Below are 19,795 nucleotides of genomic sequence, written 5' to 3'. Positions count from 1 at the left end.
TCTAAGAGACACGAGGGGCCTGGTGGTAATGAGGTGGTAGTGGTGGTTGTGTACAAAGGATCACAGGGTTTTGAAAAGGTAAAATAGGAAGGAAGAGAAAAATGGGATATAGTGCAGGGAAGAAGAAGCAAAGCGATCATTTCCGGAATGTCAGCTTCCGGCCGATGCTGCGAATTGTTTTGATGTGACTATAAGGTTAGTTTTTTCATCTCTATAATAAGTGACGAGATCCATACCTGTCATCCTGGTCATTCTTGCCAGCTCGAATCGTAGTCACGGTGTGACCAGAGGTCATCGGTCTCTCGGGTGCAGGAGGATTGACAAATCGACGCGATGCCTAATCATTCTGTGTTAGCATTCGGGGACATTCATAGTGACACAATGAGACAAAAAGAAAACGAACCTCCCAGCGAGAATCCACATCCACCTCATTAGCAGACCGTGAGTCAGGGAGGGTTGGATCCGAATAATGTGCGCCCTGGACGTCTGAGCCCAACGAGGTGGACCTAGCCAATGGTGAGGCAGTCGATTGCATCGATTTGCGTGAGCGTGACTCCGAGTAATCGCTGTTAGAGTCGTAGCTGCTGGCCAGACTCAGGGTTTGGCTACTGGCCGGGTTGATCAAGTTGGGTGTATTTGGCAGGAGTTGAGACGATGATGCAAGCTCGCGGAAACGCTTCTGTTGCTGCTTCGAGGGTCGGTGGTGGGAGAACTTGTTGCCAAGAATGGCGGGGGCGTGCGAGATAAGGGCTTTGATCACGTCTTTCTTGAGACGCAGGGCAAGATCCAGGTTAGACCATGTCTTGTTACTGTACTCGAGAACTGGAAGGCGGAAGACGAAATCATGAAGATCCTCCAAGTTGTGCTCTCCTTTGCCCTTGTAGCTCATGCAGAGAACCACGTCATTCACCTTCACACGTGCGAGGGTCATGAAGTTGGAGGCGCGGGAGATCATTTGAGACAGGTCGTCAGTTGGCACTTTGGATTTGCCGTTCTTGTTGGATCCTTTACTTATTCCGAACTTCTTGCGACTGTCTTCACCAGTACTGTGACTGTGGCTAGACAGGGATCTTTCAGTGGGCTGTCTGGTCAACATGCGCAGACTATCAGCAGACTTCTTTTTGCTCAGACCACCAGTTGTAGCGGGACGGCCTGTTTTGCGCGCGGTATCCGATACACCCAGTCGGTTACTATCCTGGTGGAGAGGTGTCATCACAAGACCCTTCAGATGGCCTGAGCGATTACGCGACTTTGTCTCATCTGATAGTGACAGTGTAGGCTGGAGTCGTAGTTCAATGGAGCCTGGTCCCTTAGAGATGGCGAGACTATCCATAGACGAGCTATCACCATCGATACTCGTCGCGCGTGTCAGTGGTCTGCCGTTTGCGCCTTCATCATCGTTTTCTTCATCCGAGCCTTCGTCAAACATCTTCATGTTCTTGATCATGAAAGGCGAGAAGCCACCAGCCTCAAAGGCGCTAGAGCCCACGTTGGGGAAGATGTACTCGAAGACTTTCTGGCCTAGATCACGTTCGAGCTGAATCTTGAGTGGGAACAATGCAACTTCGAAGTTATCAAGCACGGGAATACCGGCAACAGCCTCCAGCATGTGCCATTTTATTCGCAACATGAAGTCATCCAGGGGGCGCGTGCCGTCGAGGTAAGGCGCGATGATTTGAGGGTAGATAGCATCTGGAAGTAAGTTCAATCCGAATAGTCGCTCGATGGCCATTAGGTTGTGGTTCGAGCCATCGGTATTGTCGGTTCGTTCATACGAAGCATTGCGCAGCTGGAACTCGATCAAGGGCTCTGAAGCCTCCTTCATTAAATGCCACACGACCTCACTCGCCGATATGCTCCAACGTAATAGGCCATGAACACCAGCTGCCTTGGAGGAACTTGGTTCCATTCGCCGTTGGGAAGTTGTAATTGCCTTCATCATGAAGAAAAGTTCATCCTCGCATTGACATAAGTCGCGCTCAAGAGCCAGCCGATCCTCCCAGCCCTGTTTATCCAGGAACTTGGCGTTGATCTGGAAATACTCTTTGATTTCCTTTAACTGGCGAATGCGTGCTTGAAGCTTGAACACCATTTCCGGGGCGCCACGAAGATCACTGAAGTCGGAAGTGAGCATAATCCTCTCCAAGCGCTCATTTCGAACCTTTTCCAGTGGTTCGCTGTAGAGCATGAGATCTAAGACAATGATGTACATAGAATAATACTCTGCAGAATCACAAATCGCACGGAAATGAGGGAAGTCCACGCTTATCGAGTCTATACGGTCTTCTTGGTGATTAGGATGAGGTCCTTGCTGGCCCTGTGCCACCTCTTCGTTATACTTGAGGCGAAGGTTGTTGAACTTGTCATAACGCAGGGTGGCAGAAGTCTTTTGCACAATACGAGAGAAACCATATGGATTCAACTCGAAATCGAACATGGCTTCCAAGGTCAACCACGGCGGCCACGCTGAGCCGGGCGCGTTTCCGTACTTATTGCCAGCATAGAATTGCAAATTTGCCATCAATTTCTTCTGTGTTGCGACAAAGAACTGGGCACCGTCCATTTCGAGGAAGAAACGGCGCTGTATCAAACCACTGACATCGTCCGCGACACGTGCTTTGTCCATGATTGACACGACCTTGAGTTCCATACCTTTAGCCGCAACCAGCAAGACTGACTTCTGGTTCTTTTCGCTGAGAAGCTGGATTTGAGGTGCAATAAGACGCAAGTGATAACTGTTCTGGGGCGTGAATTCCGGCACGATGTTCTCATTCTCACTCGAATTGTCCGAATTGGAAGACGATTGGGGGTTCGAAGGCGATTGCTGGTTCAAATCTGATTGGGAGTTCAACTCTGATTGAGGGTTTGAGTCCGGTGGCTCGTTCTCTTCGACATTCACGTAGCGTTTAGCATCATTCAGCAACTGTGAAATTCGTTCGTCAATTTCCTCCTCTTCTTCCTCGTCCTCATCGTTTTTCGAGCTTCGAGTGTGCGTCTTAGACATTTTAGCCTGTTTGCGCTTGTTTTTGTCCTGCTCCTCTACGATATCAAGGATGAATTTGACAGCGCGGCGAGACATGTAGTAAACGAATCCACGGCGCTGACTGACTTGGTGACTGTACCGCAAGATGATGTTGCGGAGCGAGTTGTTCCATTTGAGCTGCACGTTGTGGATCATGAAACGATTGTTGAAATCACTGGAGAACTCATCGTTGCCTGACGAGTACATTCCATCCATGCCTGAAGAACGGCCATCGGTTGTGGACTCAGCATACCGACCCGTGTGTCCTGTTCGGGAAGAAGCAGTGCTGGGCGCAACATTTTTGCCAAGCGTGTTGCCACGTGGTGTCCGCTCGTCGCGTGTGATGTGCCTCTCAAGGCGATGGAGAGTTGTGGTTAAGAACTTGCGTCGTCTCGCCAGAGACTCGGACTGGCGAAGGAAAATCTCATGCTCAGCTTTCAGGTCTTCGTTACCATCCACATCCCTCATGAGCTTGAGTTCCATCTCCCCAATTGTACGTTCAAAATTGCGAATTTGTGCCTCGACTGTTGCAAGGCGGTCTTTAACCAACTCAGTCTGAACACGGCGAGGATCGTTGGTTTCAGACATGACACACTCGTGAGTCGGTTCGTTTCCAAAGGTACTGTAGCCCGTTTCGTCGGGTCCAATTTCAGAATGATCTGTGTTGCGGGTGTAGGTAAAGCGCGGGGTAAAGGCCAAAGGTAAGATCTGGGTACGAGGGTTCGACTCCTGTGGCAAGATCCAGTCTGGTTCCACGAAGTCATCCATGTCGACCCAGTCTAGGTTGTGATCAGGGATTGTGAATCGAGATAAATCAACAGATGGAACAGGTTGCTGGAAGGAAGAGAGGATGTCGTCTCTGTTGCGCTCAACGTCTTCTACTGTGGTGCCTTCGATGCTAGCTGACACAGCGCGGAAATCTGCAGCTTGCATATCAATTTGGGCTTGATTAATACGCATAGCACTTGTCCTAGTCTGTTTTGAACGGCCTCCAGCATGTGTTTTGATCTGCTCGCGGCGTTGATGAATATCAAATTTCAAGCAATCGAAACGAACTTTCAGGCCCGTGGCCGTAACAACTCTCTCTGCGTAATCTTCGCGGTCCTTGTGTTTGTAAATGTGTGCCACGAACAGGGGTGCAAGAAGAATCTTGTATTTGACAGTTGCCAAATGACGGTTGAACTTCTTGCTCGTCTTTGTGACTCCTGGCCAGAGCGGTCCTTGGCGAACAGGAAGCGACATCACTCCCGAGAAAAGAGACCACCAATTGAAGAAGTGAGTGAAGAATCGCGGTGTGAGATGGACAGTGTTGTAGCTCGAAGATGGCTGAACATGGTCGACAGACCAGTTTCTGTTCTGCGGTGCAATAATCGAGACAGACAGATGGATATGGTCACTTCGGAAGCCACGATAAGCGTCGTAATTAACACGCTCGGATGGTTTGACAAATTTAGGGTTCTTAAGAATGACCTCATAATGGGGTTTGAAAGAAAAAGACCTCGCATCATTCTCAACCTCCCGCTCGAAGACGAGACCGGCTGCCCATTTGACATCGCCAGAGAGCTTCATGATAACCTTCTTGAAGTGAGCAGCGTTCTTTTGCTCGCTGGATGCGGAACTGTTGTCCAGATCCTCTGTAGTCGCCTCGTTTGCACAACGTGCTTCAGCGCTGTAGTCGGGAATGGCAAGCACGTATTCGCCACTCGTAACAGTCATGAATTCCATGGGATTATCGCTGGTGTTAACATCCAATTTGACGTCTCTGCGCCAACACATGACAAAGCCGCTCCCAAAGCCGGTCACCACATATGGATCACGAGAACCCTTGAGCCGCAGATGTACATCACCATCTTCCTTCCAAAGAACCTTGATCCGGGAATGAAAGCTCAGTCGGATTTTGTCCCAGAAGCCCACCCGTTCCGAGGGATCAATTTCAGCCTTGGTGAAACCCTCAATGATCTTCATCATATCTTGAATGACAGGCTGATATGAGACACCCCATGAAATGCTAGTTGGCAAACTTGTGTTGATCTGGATGATAGGGTCCGAGTAGGTCTTAACTGGTGTAACAGAACGCCAGACGGGAATCTTGAACGCCTTGCGGGGAGATCCATCGGGCCCTTCAGATGCAGGAACGAGTTCTACTTCGACCTGTCTTGCGGATTCGTGGTCACGCCATTCTTCTGCAATGACGAAGTTTGTCCGCAAAGACCAGCTAGGAAGTCTTGGAGACTGCCCTGGGCGCAGGGCTGGAATGTGCAACAGATCTAAGGGATAGTCGCGTAAGTTGACGCGTGCTTCACCCATTTCCAGGTTGAAGCTCATCGGAATGAGTAGGCCGTATTGCATAGACATGGGCATTCCCTTTCCGATTAGGTTCAAGTAACTGGGGAACTCATCGATAGCGAATGAGGGCTTGTCAATAACAAGATTGACATCACTGATCAGAGCTGACATCAGACCTGGCCTGTTAGGAATGGCAAGAATTGTTTCAGTCTCCTTCACATCCGGAGGAGGTTCATCTGCACCAGAGAAGAGATTTCGAACTTCTTTAATAGAAGTGCCCTGGAACATGAGAGCTGCATCAATCTTCTCTTTCCATACTTGAGCATTGTACTGTTGAAGCCGGCCCCAAGCGGTATCTACAGAGATCTTTTGGTCTGATGAGAGACAGGTCGCGCCATCGGTATTATAGCGGTATTTCCGACCTCTCCCACGGTCCTGGGTGTCAGATCTTGGACGGCCATCAGCACTCCTGCTTCGCCTTGTATCTTGGCTGGTTCGCTCGCTGCGCAATGTCCGATTGCTCGATTTGGCTCGTAATCGGGACGTGGCGCGCCGCTGGTCAGATTCCCTAACTTTTTGGGATTTCAATTCAAAGGCGTCTTCCCGAGCCAGCCGTTGAACCTGTTCAACCAGGCCAACTCGATAGATGCAGCCCAGTTTCCACTCAAAGCCATCGTCCTCCATCTCGAAAAGCAACGCTTTGCTGCGAAGAGATATCCTAGGCACCTTCTTCGGGCCTTCTGGTTCTCTCTTGGAGCCAAATTGTTTGTACCCATTTCTGAAGCGATGATGCAGTTGTTTGAAAGCCTTGGAAGTGTTGGTAAGGTTGTCAAAAATGCGGTGCATCACCATATGATGCGGGACACCAATTCGGATGAAGTCTGCCCATATATCAATAGATTTTTGTTCAACCAAGGTGTTGCCATGTTTCATCTTCATCTTTCGGAAATCCAGCCTGACGTTGTTCATGCTGCCAATTCTTACCCAAACACCCTTGAGCTTAGGTGCCTCTGCATGGAAGCGAACAAGATTGGCTTTAATATGAGGGGTAGAAAGACGTTGAGAAGCACCAGCAAGTCCATAGAGCTGAATCATTATCTGAGGATCATTTGGCAAGCTCGCCTTAAGCTGCACAACTGTTGCTTTTATGTCGTAGGTGATAAGTTCCTTCTTCGGAGACCATGTGTATGCCGGAGGCGGCGGTAGGGATATGCTTGCGGGAGCCCTGGGTTGGCTTTGAGCAGACTGCGGGTCCTTTTGTGGCAAAGGTGTAAGCACGTCTTGGATCACGGAAACGGCAACACCAAGGCAGTAGATCCGGTACAGTGAGTATTGAAGGTAAATGCCCTTGAACACGGAGGTGACATGCAGGACCGGTCCGAGGCGATCACTGTGGGTGCTCAGCGCGATCTCGAATCGAGGCAAAGAGAAGAATGGCTCGGGTTCCAGATAATCTTCTGATTCAATGATAAAGCCATCGAAGCCACGTGCGTGGAAAGCCAGTCGCCGGCCATCTGAGGCTCCGCGTTGAGTGTGAGTGGCCTTGGGAGGCGATGTCGGGGGAAATCGAAAGGGCGATTCATCGCCGATGGTGGAATAGCTGGGAGTACGGCGTCTAGTAATGCTTCCAACATTTTTCTCTGTTTTCTGGGCTTTGTATTCCGCGGTCCACGATTGTATTTGCAGAGAGACACCACGAGATATATCAGAAACGATGCTGTCCACACCAGCGATTTCCACACTGGACCCTGTGGCTTCAAACTGAAATTGAGCTAGCCATGGGGGCATTCGTCTCAACACGCTTGTCTTTCGTTCATTTGCCGGCATTGGTACCCGCTTTTGTGATTCCATCTGGGTAATGAATTGCTGCAAAACTTGGCGGATTCCACGGTTCACTTCCCCATCAATCATGTGAACTGAACACTCATTGAGGCTTCCTGAAGCAATTACACAGACCTCCGGGGTGGCATTCAGATGGACCTTCAGCTCCAAACTCTCGTTTGTGAGCAAATTGTGTTTGTTTCCTGCTGGAGTCTGGTAATAGAATTTGTGGGAGGCGACACGGTAAATGGACGATAGAGAATAGTGAGCACCGCCTTCAGATGAATGAGAGGATTCGCTATCGAGCGAAATGGAGGAGATTGAGGAGATAATGAGGTTGTAGTCATCGGGAGTACCAGACTCTTTCTCGATTGGGAGAACAAACCGGACCACAGGTTCGTGAACAGAAAGCTTGATGGTTGCCTTCGGGAGTAACCGAGAAATCAAGCGATGATTATCTTGCTTCTTCCCTCGAGGAGAAGAGGCTCGAATTTGTGCCAGTTTGAGAAGCCACGAAACATGTTGCGGTTGTAGATCAATCGAGGGTGATGTGACGACCAAGTTTGCGAACAGGACATTTTTGTTTCGTTGTTCAGCATTCTCATCATCAAAGGTGCTCACTGTCTTCGAGGGAAGCGTGGTTTTGATAGTTGTCGTAGCCATGGGGATATATAGGATGTTATCAGTCTCACCCGATTCGTCGCCTAGGCTGACTGAAAGAGAGATAGCAGCAAGAAGAGCCTGGTGGGCAATATCGTTCCGCTGGAAATACATGCGATGCTCCGGGCTCTTTGGGTCCATCCGATGGAGATCAATTCCAAGCTCATGTGATACCACATTCATATTGATTGGGCTTTGTTCTGCAGACAGAGAAGGGATACCCTTTGAAACACGAAAGAAGCTCAGAGCGATCTGTATCTCCTGTATACCACGAAGTAATGAGCTTGCAAACTCCTTCGAGTCCGCCACAGTCTGTACAAGGGAATCGTCTCTACTTCCGGGTTGGTCGAGTTCCTCCACAAAATCGGCAAATGATACCTCGTCATCGGTCTCGATATTCGCTGGCTCTTGCGCGGATTTCTTGATCGACTTAATGCGTTGCAGTATCGTGCGGAGATCGTCGTATGGAAGATGCATACGGCCAATCTTAATGGCTACCGAGGCGTCTCTAAGCCCGTCCAAATCCTCGTAAAGAAGTCCATGGAGGTTCATGCCCACATTATCCAATATCTCGGTTGGCTCTCGGCCGTCGACATTGAGTAAAACATTTTGAGCATTCATAATCCACTCAGCTGGGCGTTGGTTTCGCGACATATCCTTCTTGCGACGAAATAGCCTGCCCCGTTCCACCATCTTACTCCGCGTGTCGACTGAAAGGGAAAGCGATCCAACCTGGATCTGGCCGGCATTGACAAAGTGGACGGTTGTGTCAATAGCAGTCAGGTCCACGAGAGCCAACCAATTTATCTGCCGGTGTAGTCGCTTGACACGTTCCTTCATTCGTGTCAACGTCCTCCATGTTTTGCTTCTTTCGTCAGATTCGGGCGCGGCGCATTCTTTGGGTGGGTGAGAGGGATCGGGATGGGGCGCTTCGCGTTTTCCTTGCCCCGGAGTCGTCGAGTCCACGGTAACCTTCAATTCTGACAACCGAATGCTGATCCATGTTGGCTGGGCAAATGACGAAGTATGTAGCGAGAAGCCGATGCCGCGGATTTCAATGTGTATTCCTTCCCTCGGGGTGTATGCGATTCGGCGCAGCGAAAAGTAGCCGATCCGTTGGATGGAGATCCCCGTCGCGATCCGGACAATAGCGAAGATGAAAAAGGACGAGAGGTAGAGGAGGAGGAATCCCACGAGAATGGAGGTCGGATTAAAGAGCGACATTGCGGTTTGCGACCAGCAGTGGGCTGATCTCAGACAGGCAGTCTCGACTCGCACATTGAGGTTGTGTTGATCGGAATTCAATTGTGTTAGATATTCCCCGGTCTCTACTGTCTGTCTGGTTGGAATCAGTGATTCCAGGCTCCAGAACAGCAGCGACTTTCTCCATCAAAGTCTCAGTAGGATGAGCACTTCAGGCTGATTCGAAGTAAATGAGTGTAGGCGAATCATGCCGGGGGGAGAACTAAAGGGTAAGGGAGAATGAGAGAGTGGGTTACCGGACAAGTCGGAGGAACTGGCCAAAAAGAGCCGAACGCTAGTTATTTCTCTCCAAAACCGGCTTCTTTTTTTACATTAATCGCTTTGACATTTGTGATCTTTTTTCTTATATACATATATATTATTATACTTCATAGTGTCAAGCATCTGATATTCCAATTTATTCTTACAACTGTTCTATGTTCTACAGCTGTTGTTTCATATGTTCTGGCTGATCGACATGCGAACCAAGAATTTCAAAGGTTCAGGGGAGATCATCTTGTCAGCCCGGGGGACCTCCAGGGCTCCGGGGCTGGCTGAGGTCTATACTATTCATTATTATTATTATTGGCTCTTTCTCTCTCTTTCTCTTTGTCTGTCTCTTTTCCTCCTATTTATATTATGGTACAATAATTTACATTTCCCTTGTCACGTGTCCTGTTTTCAGTCAAAAATGTTGCTTAATGTTGCTTTTGACACATGCTTCCAAATTCGTCCGTGCCAATTTCGTCCGCGCCAATTTGGTCCGTGCCAATAATGTCACACAACAATTGTTGAACTCAACACTTAGACGGTGCAGACAAGCTCACTTGGGGCTTGAAGCACGGACTGGTCGAGACTTCTCCAGTTCCTGGATCTTGTCGTCAAGAAGAGCAATCTCGGCATCGATGCTAAGCAGCTTTTCACTCAACATCTCCCTGTATTCTTGGTCAGAGAGCGAGCGAAGTGGGATCCATTTGGAGTCAGCCATTCGCTGCATCAAAGGTTTCGATGTCTTGTGTGCATTTTCCATTTGCCAGGCGTCCACTCGGTTGAAGACGCTCTGGCCACAGTAGCCGAGTAATGAGAAAATGATAGCCCCCGGAACCAGCCGGCCTCCTGTATAACATAGTTAGACACAATATCACAAGATATGCTGTTGGTATGGGATACGATACCCATCAACTTCGTTACACTTCCGCCGGCAATGCCGCCGCATAGAGCACTTGCATACGTGCGCTCCTTTGGCGAGGCCTTATCTTGGTAGTGATGTTTAATAACATTGCTCCGCAGCCCTGCCCCAGGATCAAGGTTAGATGCCAGCGATATAAACATAGAATTTCTCCACATACACCAAAAGGCTGAGCCGCATGCAAACCAGTGGATGCCACATGACAATGAATGGACTATGGGGTTGGGAGATCTGATGACTCCAGCCGCTCCTCCGTAGATCAGTCCAGCAGTTCCTAGTTAAAGGATCAGCACTTTATCTTCAGAGGCTCACTGTGTCTGCATCCAAACAATCCTGCGAAGGACACTAACCGCTGATGGCTCCAACTTTGGCTGCAGACAGGAGGGCGTGGGACTGGAAGTCCTGCACATCTTTGATTTGGTCGCCCATATTTTGTTCAAACTGGGAGATACATGAATTCAAAGTTCATGGAGGGGTTATTTACAACCATCGAAGCAATCATCGAAGCAGCAATCCAAATCAGAAAGGATATGGTCACGTGCCAATTATGTGCCTGGATTATGTAATGTTCTAATCCACCCGTCTGGCCCTGGAGCCCTGGCCTGGATGCTGATGGACGGATTATAGCATAAGCAGCACAGTTTGGGGGAATATTTGAATTATTTGCTTATCTTTTGTATTCCTGTTATACAGCCATTGGCTTTGTTTAAGCGTATGTTTGGAGGAAAATGGCGATGGCGAAGATCAATAGATATATATCCCCACATTGCACATGTTCATCAGACTGCCCCACGATCTTTATTTCCTCCTCAATCTGTTGCTGTTTATTTCTATTAGCTCAAACATTCAACCTCCACTTTGATACGTCTCCAGAGACTGTCTCTTACTACGCCAAAAGGCTTAATCGTCTGTTGACACCAAAGCTTAGATCTTCAAGCCAGCCTTGAAATGTTGTTGCATCTTGTTATGCAATCTTGGAAAGATTTGGAAGTCAGGCCGACGAAGTATACGAATCCATCCACTGCTAGTCGTATAATCTTCAGGAGTACTATATTTGTGGGTGTCTCCTGGGTAGTCTAGTTACCATAGTAGCTCTTGATCGGCACTTTTATCAAAATCATCTGTACTAGTAAAACCATCCACAGTACCATTAAGATTCATTATACTGGACCTACTATGGCTAGGGAGGGTCCCATTCTACTTATAGATCAATACTTAATTAAACATGGCTATATTACCAAAAGGAGGTAGGTAATATTTACGATTGTCGTAGAGAGTCTTAGATATTGCATATTGGCGGAAAACCCCCTCCTAAAAAGGGTTACACCAATACCTACTATTTATAGTAGGCTCATACCTGAGGCTCTGGTTAAGTATATTAAGTAGAACCAAGAGTTGATACAGAACGATTTATAAGTCGGAGTTGCGATACTGTTCTCATAAGTAATTGAGGCTACTGCAAGCCGACTCCATCTAGAATACTAGCATATGATCCAATCAAGTTGAAACAGAGGTGAAGTTGTGTACTCTGTACTGTTTTTGGGGTATATTTTATGATATATTTTTAGCCGAGTCTGAAGAAGTCTACCCTTGTACACAGATAAGATACGAATTCCGACATTTTCCATATATATATATTTTCCCTCTGAGGCAAACAAAATCCTGAGCAGCTTCTTAGTTTCACTTTATATTAATTTTAGGTAGAATACAAATGGATTCGAAGATAATTGCAGTTCGTAGTATAGACCGATCTCGCGGCTCTGATTGGGCTAGCGTCATCACTAAAAATTTAGTAACCCGTCCACTTCCATGCCGCAGCCGACTTCCCCTCTACCAACTTTTCCACTGTGTGTTTGCAGATATTAAACCTAAACCACTTGATTCAGATTTTGATTCTTGGCTTTCTCACCAGGTGTCTCTGATCTTTTGACTTTTCCTTCCACCTAATCCTACTCTCCGAGAAGCGCGCACAAATCTGTTGGCGCGTTTCCCCCAACTTCAACCGCAATCATGGGTTCGTTCCAGACCTTTATTTCCCCCGATAGGATATCTACCTGTCGGCGAAAATATTCGCGGGCGATTGCTGACATGATGAATATTAGCTCCTAAAAATAAAGCCCAGAAGATGTCTATGAGCACCTTCTTGGCTGATGAAAGTGAGTGACCGGAAAATTTGGATGATTTGAGGTGATTACTGACGTCTATAGGCCTTGGCTCTTGGGCTGATGAGATGGAGGATATGCCCCTTCCTTGTAAGTTGCAGATCCCCCGCTATGGAAATTGCGAAATTGTACTAACCAAAAAAATTATAGCCAGTATGTAGTGTGCCCGATACCCAACATGCTTATCGTTGAAACCCTTGCTTACACTATGGACAGCCCAGCCTCTGACATCTACCTTCAACCGCCGCCCCGCAGGTGATTCGGCCTTCGGCTCCGGCTCCGGCGGCTTTGGTATGATATACCCCGCGCCAGATACATAGAATATGTTCTAACAGATTGAATGATTAGAGCGTGAGCGTGGTGGATATGCCGTCCGAGAGCCTCTTGATCTCCCCACCCAGCCCCCCTACACTTGCCACGTTGGCAACCTTTCCTTCGAATCTACTGAGGCCGATATCTCCGAGCTTTTCTCTGCATGTGGCGTGACGAGCGTTCGTCTCGTGGAGGACAAGTTGACAAAGGCCCCCAAGGGCTTCGGATATGTCGAGTTCGAGACCGTCGAGGGCCTGCAGAAGGCTCTGGATCTGTCTGGCTCGTCTCTTCAGGGACGTTCCATCCGTACCAGTGTTGCGGAGCCTCGTAAGTATTGAAGGTTTGGTGATTTTGTGAAGATCTGAACTGACACGTTCCCTAGCCAAGGAATCTCGCCTTGAAGGCAAGGATCTTGACTGGTCCCGACGTGGCCCCCTCCCCGAACTTCCCCAGCGCCGTGCGCCTGAACGCTCCAGCTTCGGCCGTGGCATGGATGCCGGCTCCGATGCAGGCACCGACGGTGGCCGTCGCAGCAACTTTGAGTCCGACGGAAAGCCCCGCGACTTCAACAACTGGGAGCGCAAGGGACCCCTCTCGCCCTCTGCCGGTGGTCCGCCCCGCGAGGGTGGCCGTGAGCACAGCAACGACGGACCCGGTTCCAGCTTCCGGCGAAACGAGGCTGCATGGGGTGAGGGACGCTCCCAGGATGAGGGCTCGCGCCCTCCCCGCCCCGAGCACGTTCGCCCCGAGCCTACACCTACTGCTGCCGATATGGACAACCAGTGGCGCGCGAGAATGCGCCCCGATGAAACCCCCAAGGAGCCTATCAGCCCCGCCTCCCCCTCTGCCACGCCTGCCGTTCCTGCTGCCCCTGCTGGCCGCCCCAAACTGAACCTGACCAAGCGCACTGTCACAGAGACCTCCACTCCCACCTCAGCCAGCGGCGACTCCAAGGCCAGCCCCTTCGGTGCCGCTCGCCCTATTGACACTGCTACCCGCGAGCGTCAGGTTGAGGAGAAGCGCCAGCTCGCCCTCCGCCAAAAGCAGGAAGCTGCCGAGAAGGCCAAGGCCGAGAAGGCTGAAAAGTTTGCCGAGAAGCAAAAGCAGGCCAAGGAGGCAGCCCCTGCCGTGGATCACAACGGCAGGGATGTCCTTGAGACCCCCAAGGGTGGTAGCAACTTTGAGATCCTCCAACGCGCCGGCGAGGATGGCGAGCTGACCGCCGACAAGGAGACTGAGGAGACAGCAGCTCCCGCTCCTGTCGAGACCAAGAAGGCGTCTGCTAACGGCTGGAGATCCCCGGCCCCTGAGGCTGGTGCTGCTGCTGGCGGCGACGATGAGGGATGGAGCACGGTCAGCGTGAACAAGCGCAATAAGGGCCGTGGACAGACTGGTCGTGGATTCGCATAAACGTATCGATACCCCGAAGCAACGGCCGTTTTTTTTTTGCCCTGGGGCTTGGAATCACCGGTACGCAGGTGGGCTAATTCTGGACGAGGTTCATTCCGGTCTTGGTGTGTTGCTCGGTCTAGTTACCTTGAGCGGTGCACCTGATAGGTTTGTCACTCATAATTACCACCTGCTTCCGCCATCCTTCAGCGCGGACGTAGATTGCTTTTTCTGATTGAGCTTTATTCTCCTTTCCACTTCCCTTACTCCTTTGCCCTTTGGTTTCATGATCTCTTTTCCTTTTTCGTGGACTAGATTTTTCCGATCTATATCTAGTCTTCGCTTCGATGATCTGGCGGTCCGAAAAGTTTCATTTTATGTCTTGTTCGCTATCTAGCTATTATTCCCATGCGTGACTCAAAGTGATCTGCCCATGACCATTACAGCCGATGCGAAATGAATATTACATGTTCCATTTTATTCTCTTTTTCTTTTCCCTTTTCCCATTTTTCTTGCTCTCTCAATTTTCTCCTCTCTTCCGTTCGATTGACCACGGGTGGTCCTGTTTCTTTCTCGTCCCTGTCTGCTGTTAGGACCTACGTTGGGGAGTTGGAGTCTTTGACACTCTCCTTTCTTTCTTCGTTCTCGGCCATGCGAACAAGACGATTCTACGAGAATAGTCATTACGAGCACCCCTCTCATGAGCACAACGTTGACGAAATAAGTTCCTGTTCTTGCTCTTCTTTCGACTGCTTCTATTTCAATTCTTTGGCCGGATCTTTGCATGGCAGAGTTGTCTCGATGGACTTTGCTCCATTTCTGCGTACTAACCTTTGAGTTGAATTTCCGCTTAGCATAGAATGAAATGCAGTCTTCACTGACAGTTAGGGGTCTTTGTAGAATTTGCGTAGGATATTCCAAATGTAGGACGTTTTCGATCCCGAGAGGCTATAAATACATGTAATAATATCTTTGTTCAATCTAGGTTTCATGAGTGTCCCCTGTCTTTATGTCTCTGACAAGGTTTCCAAGGCACTAGTGTATCAGAATATGGTCGATCAGTTACCCTGAAGAAATGGGGAGGTTGGATATCTTGTAATGATGAATATTGTGGTGCCCTACCGCTATGCTATGTTTAGTTTTAATAGTAATAGTCTAGATTCAAGACGTCCAAAAATAGTTCAGGTTTCACCTACTTGATCAAGCAAGGGGTATAAAGGATATATCCCCTAGTCAGAACGTGGGATATTAGTATAAATGTTCGAGGGTGCAGATGAGCACGAAGTTGACTAGTTTATCAGTAAATGTGCCCTTTTCCTTAATATAAGTTCAAATGTTTTGAAGATAAAGATCTCCATTTAAATCCAAGTTCATCTTATACAATGAGATCATATTCAGGAACCAATGAGATACGATTGGCCAAGAAATAGAGTGGCCGGTATGGAATTAATTGAAACCCCTTCAAAGGGCCACAGGGGATTCTGATTTCAGCCTCTTAAATTCTTTTAAATTAATTTTTTTTGTTACAGTATTTAGGTACTTCTTAGACCCCCGGCCGTTGCAACCCAAGAGTACCCTAGTCCATTAAAATCATTAAACCTTGAGAATCTCGGGGTAAGCCCCATGTTGCCATGTCGACTACAACATCCCTCACAACCACGCTTGTTGCACCGGCCATGAAGGGTATCACTATATCAGAAAACCAATGTCCTATGTGTTGGGGTGAAGGATTTCCCCAAGATGGCTCTGGCGCCCACGATAGGATCCAGGAGTTAGAGGGGCAGGTGCACGCGTTGACAGCGCGCGCTTCGGCTACAGGTAAGCCTTTGCAGAACTCGACTCTCTGCAGAATAAGCATAGCATGGAAGCATACGATCGCGTATCTACAGAGAAGTCATAGAAGAGTTTTTTCTTCTTTCCATTATTTGAATCCAACCCTTAAAAAGAAACAAGAACCCCCATTCACTAACCCGATCGCAAACAGCCTCCAAACTTAACGAGTACGAAGAAGAACTTCGACGTCTACGCTCCTCCCAATCTAAAGGACCCTACCACACACCTCGAAGCAGCTCCTCAATGGGCCGACCCCCCTCCCAAAGCGACCACTCCTCACCACAGCGCCCAGGAACCTCAGAGTCCCAGTCCCAACCACAAACATACCACAGCCGCCTTACAAACCTAGCCTCCTTCCTCCCCTACCGACGCGGCAGCACAACCACCGCAAGCGCACCCACAACATCCAGCGGTCTCCCAAGTACCCCAACCGCCCTAACAGCACCCCTCACGCACATGTCCCCACCGCACAGCGACACCTCCGAGCTGCAGGATGCGCTTGCGCGCGAACAGAGACGGCGCGAAGCTGCCGAGACGCAGCTTTCGCAGGCAAGTACTGAACTAGAGGACTTGACTGTGCAGCTTTTCAGTCAGGCGAATGAGATGGTCGCTGAGGAGCGGAGGGCCCGCGCGAAGCTGGAGGAGAGGATTGCTGTGTTGGAGAGGAGGGATCTTGAGAAACGTAACCGGTTGGAGAGGTTGGAGAAGGCTGTGGCGCGTGTGGAACGGTTGAGGGCTTTGGTTAATCATGAATGATGGTTTCAAGCTGGGGAGCTTGGAAGAGTTTTGCCTGGTTATTACGACTGGTACGATTGTATTTTTTGATGATGGAAATGATTGAGCATCTACTTGGCAGGATTGGAGGCTTTGGATTCCTATGTTTTCTGTTAGTTTGTTATTGGCGCAAATGGGGAGTTTACAGTTTGGAGTCAATTTGTGTAATTTGAGAGATTCAAGATTGTATAACCCGATGTATCACGGAGTTTCCGCATGTTTTACCTCGTATAGGAAGAATATATAAATCTACAGATAAAAAAAACTAGTCCTAAACCACATATACTACCGACAAAGCCTTAGCCAAAGAAGACATCCGACAAATCAAAATAGGAAATGCAGCCGGGCGAATGACGTGCATTGAGGTTGGACCTTCCCGTAGTTAAGACCCCACTACTGAACTTCCTTTTATAGCACTAGAAGTACTGGCAAAAAAGTAACATTTGATATTTTCTTTCTCTACAAATTGTTCTCTATACAATTTAATCATGACTACCGGCGTGGCTATCATCGGCAGTGGTACGCAATTATCATCTACACTTTATGCTGTACTTTGTATGCGTTGGCTAACATTTGAATAGGTCTCTTTGCGAAAGAGGAACACCTAGTATGACACATCCCTCAATATACCATTTTTATACAATACACTTGACTAATTAATCACACAGCCCGCCGTCCAAGCTGCTTCAAACTTCCAACTCAAGGCTATCTATTCCCGGTCCTTGAAGTCAGCCCAAGACCTCGCCAGCGGCACCTCTGAAGTCGATCTCTACTCTGAAGACTCTGGCTCTGGCAAGTCCTATGACGATCTACTGGCTCGTTCAGATATCGGCGCTGTGATTATTGCGTACGGGATCCCTATTTTTCTAGATTCCACTCAAAACACTAGGGCGAAACACTAACTCTCGACTCCGACAGCCTTCCCATTCTCGTTCAGCCCGAGTTCATCAAGAAAGCACTACTTGCTGGCAAGCATGTCTTGTCTGAGAAGCCCATTGCTAAGGATATCGCCACTGCCCAGGAACTTTTGAAATGGTACAAGAGTAATATCGATACCAGCAAAATCTTCTGGGCCGTCGCCGAGAACTTCCGTTATATGACAAAGTTCCTCTTCGCTGCAGAGCAAGTCCAAAAGCTGGGCAAGGTCAAGAATTTCCGAGTGAAAGTTCACAGCTTGATGGATGAAGGAAACAAGTACTTCCGTACGTTCAGTCCCGGCTGAGGCTCTACATGGAGGATCTTACGAAGACTGATCATATTTGAACTAGACACGGCCTGGCGCAAGACTCCTGAGTACCAGGGCGGATTTCTTTTGGACGGTGGTGTTCACATGACTGCTGCGCTGCGCCTGATTCTAGGCCCCGCGGAGCGTCTTAACATTCTGTCAGCGCAGTCGCAGCTGCAGCAACCATTCCTGCCACCGGTTGATACAGTGGATGCTGTCGCGAAGACTGAATCTGGTGCTACGGGTGTTATCTCTTTGTCATGGGGATCGTCGTTTGACGATCAGACTTTCGAGTTTGCTTGCGAGAACGGTGTTGTTGCCTTGAACTTTGATGATGTGACAGTAAATGGCGAGAAGCACCATGTTAAGTTCGATGGCAGGGGTGTTGTGCCAGAAGTGGCAGAGTTTGCAAACTCAATTTTGAGCGGAGAGCCTGACAGTAGACAGTCTCCCGAGCAAGCATTGGCGGATCTTGAGATCTTGGAACAGATGTTGCGGAGTGGTGAGAAAGACGGTGAGAAGGTTCAGTTGCATCTGCAGTGAGATTTAAATGCTATATAGAAATCATTCTAGAATAAATGGCATATAAATCAAAAAATATTGCAAAAGTATGAATGCGTGATATAAGAAACATAACAAGAAAGAGAAGAGACCATCATGGACTACAGTATACAAAGTAGAACCTTGGAACACCTCCAGGTATTGCCCAAAGAGGAATAGTAGGGCTAGAGTCATACCAGCCCTAGGCTGACATAAGTGGTCACATTTCGCTTAGTTCGCCCAAAGCGCACTAGTGTGGGTCTCCCACTCTGCTGCGGGAGAACCTGAGAGAGAAGTTTTCGAGATTGAACTCCGACCCCGACAACTCTCGAACGCCCGGCGAGACCCAGCATAACCGACAAGGTCAGTCACCAAATGTGCAGTATATTCGAACGAGTCACTAATTTTGATTCCAGATGGTCGCCGCTAAGCAGCACATCCCTATCGTGAAGAAGCGTATGTTCCCGATCTGTTCCATTCCTTTTCGTGCCCGTGCCCGTGTCCTGGATACCATCGCCCTTCGATCTTCGACCAAATGAAACAAAGCAAGTCTAGCAAGATGGACCGAACGAAGAGAACGACTATTGGAGGATTGCTGTGGAAGAAAAACTCGACATTTATTCTGAATCGAGGGGCGACATTATCCGCAGGGCCATGGAGGCCGAAAAGGGCACAAATTATCCACTCACGATCGGAGGACTGACCTGGACTGAAATTAGGCACGAACCGCTTCAACCGTCACCAGTCTGACCGGTTCATGCGCGTTGGCGCCTCGTGGCGCAAGCCCAAGGGTATTGATAACTGCGTTCGTCGCCGTTTCAAGGGCCAGATGGCCATGCCCTCCATTGGTTACGGTTCCAACAAGAAGACCCGCCACATGATGCCCTCCGGCCACAAGGCTTTCCTCGTCCACAACACCAAGGACGTTGAGCTCCTCCTCATGCACAACCGCACCTTCGCTGCTGAGTACGTTTTGCGCCATCTGTCTGAGCGAGCTTTACTGCTCTTGATCGCTCTATATATTGCATTCGCTAACAAGTTATACAGGATCGGCCACGCCGTTTCTTCCCGCAAGCGTGTTGAGATTATCGAGAAGGCCAAGGCTCTCGGTGTTAAGGTCACTAACCCCAAGGGCCGTGTCACCACCGAGGCATAAATGGAATAAACCCAGTTTGTTTCCTTTTAGTTGGGATTGGTGCACTAGGTCGGGGTTTTTGTATGGCGATACTTTCTCTCTGGCGATAACGAAATACAAGGATTATGCACGGCATGTCCAGCTCGGGCCTGGTCATGGTGCCGGGCGCTGTGAAGCGAGAGAATTGTTCTCTGAAATGACAACA

At 48.9% G+C, this 19,795-nt stretch overlaps 6 protein-coding genes across 6 annotated transcripts; 4 read left to right on the top strand and 2 right to left on the bottom strand.

Annotated features, from left to right (window-relative positions):
* Positions 1–136: 136 nt before the first annotated feature.
* Positions 137–9,013, bottom strand: N7479_011145 (FMP27 family protein; the record flags this gene model as incomplete). The annotated part of the gene is made up of 3 exons (XM_057258836.1): positions 137–188; positions 237–337; positions 404–9,013. The coding sequence occupies 3 exons, from the start codon at positions 9,011–9,013 to the stop codon at positions 137–139; spliced, it is 8,763 nt and encodes a 2,920-aa protein (XP_057106294.1).
* An 841-nt stretch (positions 9,014–9,854) lies between these two features.
* Positions 9,855–10,649, bottom strand: N7479_011144 (uncharacterized protein; the record flags this gene model as incomplete). Its single annotated transcript, XM_057258835.1, has 4 exons — positions 9,855–10,147; positions 10,207–10,323; positions 10,381–10,494; positions 10,571–10,649. The coding sequence occupies 4 exons, from the start codon at positions 10,647–10,649 to the stop codon at positions 9,855–9,857; spliced, it is 603 nt and encodes a 200-aa protein (XP_057106293.1).
* Positions 10,650–12,230: 1,581 nt separating this feature from the next.
* On the top strand, positions 12,231–14,104 carry N7479_011143 (translation initiation factor 4B; the record flags this gene model as incomplete). The annotated part of the gene is made up of 7 exons (XM_057258834.1): positions 12,231–12,234; positions 12,323–12,376; positions 12,428–12,472; positions 12,533–12,535; positions 12,599–12,673; positions 12,731–13,021; positions 13,077–14,104. The coding sequence occupies 7 exons, from the start codon at positions 12,231–12,233 to the stop codon at positions 14,102–14,104; spliced, it is 1,500 nt and encodes a 499-aa protein (XP_057106292.1).
* Positions 14,105–15,714: 1,610 nt separating this feature from the next.
* On the top strand, positions 15,715–16,672 carry N7479_011142 (uncharacterized protein; the record flags this gene model as incomplete). The annotated part of the gene is made up of 2 exons (XM_057258833.1): positions 15,715–15,901; positions 16,068–16,672. The coding sequence occupies 2 exons, from the start codon at positions 15,715–15,717 to the stop codon at positions 16,670–16,672; spliced, it is 792 nt and encodes a 263-aa protein (XP_057106291.1).
* A 506-nt stretch (positions 16,673–17,178) lies between these two features.
* N7479_011141 (Gfo/Idh/MocA family protein) lies at positions 17,179–18,458 on the top strand (the record flags this gene model as incomplete). The annotated part of the gene is made up of 5 exons (XM_057258832.1): positions 17,179–17,209; positions 17,272–17,297; positions 17,359–17,537; positions 17,609–17,892; positions 17,959–18,458. The coding sequence occupies 5 exons, from the start codon at positions 17,179–17,181 to the stop codon at positions 18,456–18,458; spliced, it is 1,020 nt and encodes a 339-aa protein (XP_057106290.1).
* A 413-nt stretch (positions 18,459–18,871) lies between these two features.
* Positions 18,872–19,611, top strand: N7479_011140 (60S ribosomal protein eL32; the record flags this gene model as incomplete). Its single annotated transcript, XM_057258831.1, has 3 exons — positions 18,872–18,911; positions 19,175–19,421; positions 19,503–19,611. The coding sequence occupies 3 exons, from the start codon at positions 18,872–18,874 to the stop codon at positions 19,609–19,611; spliced, it is 396 nt and encodes a 131-aa protein (XP_057106289.1).
* Between the last annotated feature and the right edge of the window lie 184 nt (positions 19,612–19,795).

This window comes from Penicillium vulpinum, assembly GCF_028829585.1.
Source record: "Penicillium vulpinum strain IBT 29486 chromosome Unknown utg000004l_segment0_segment0, whole genome shotgun sequence".
Lineage (NCBI taxonomy): Eukaryota > Fungi > Ascomycota > Eurotiomycetes > Eurotiales > Aspergillaceae > Penicillium > Penicillium vulpinum.
The sequence above is the reverse complement of the archived record's forward strand: the minus strand, read 5'-3'. Positions and strand labels throughout refer to the sequence as shown.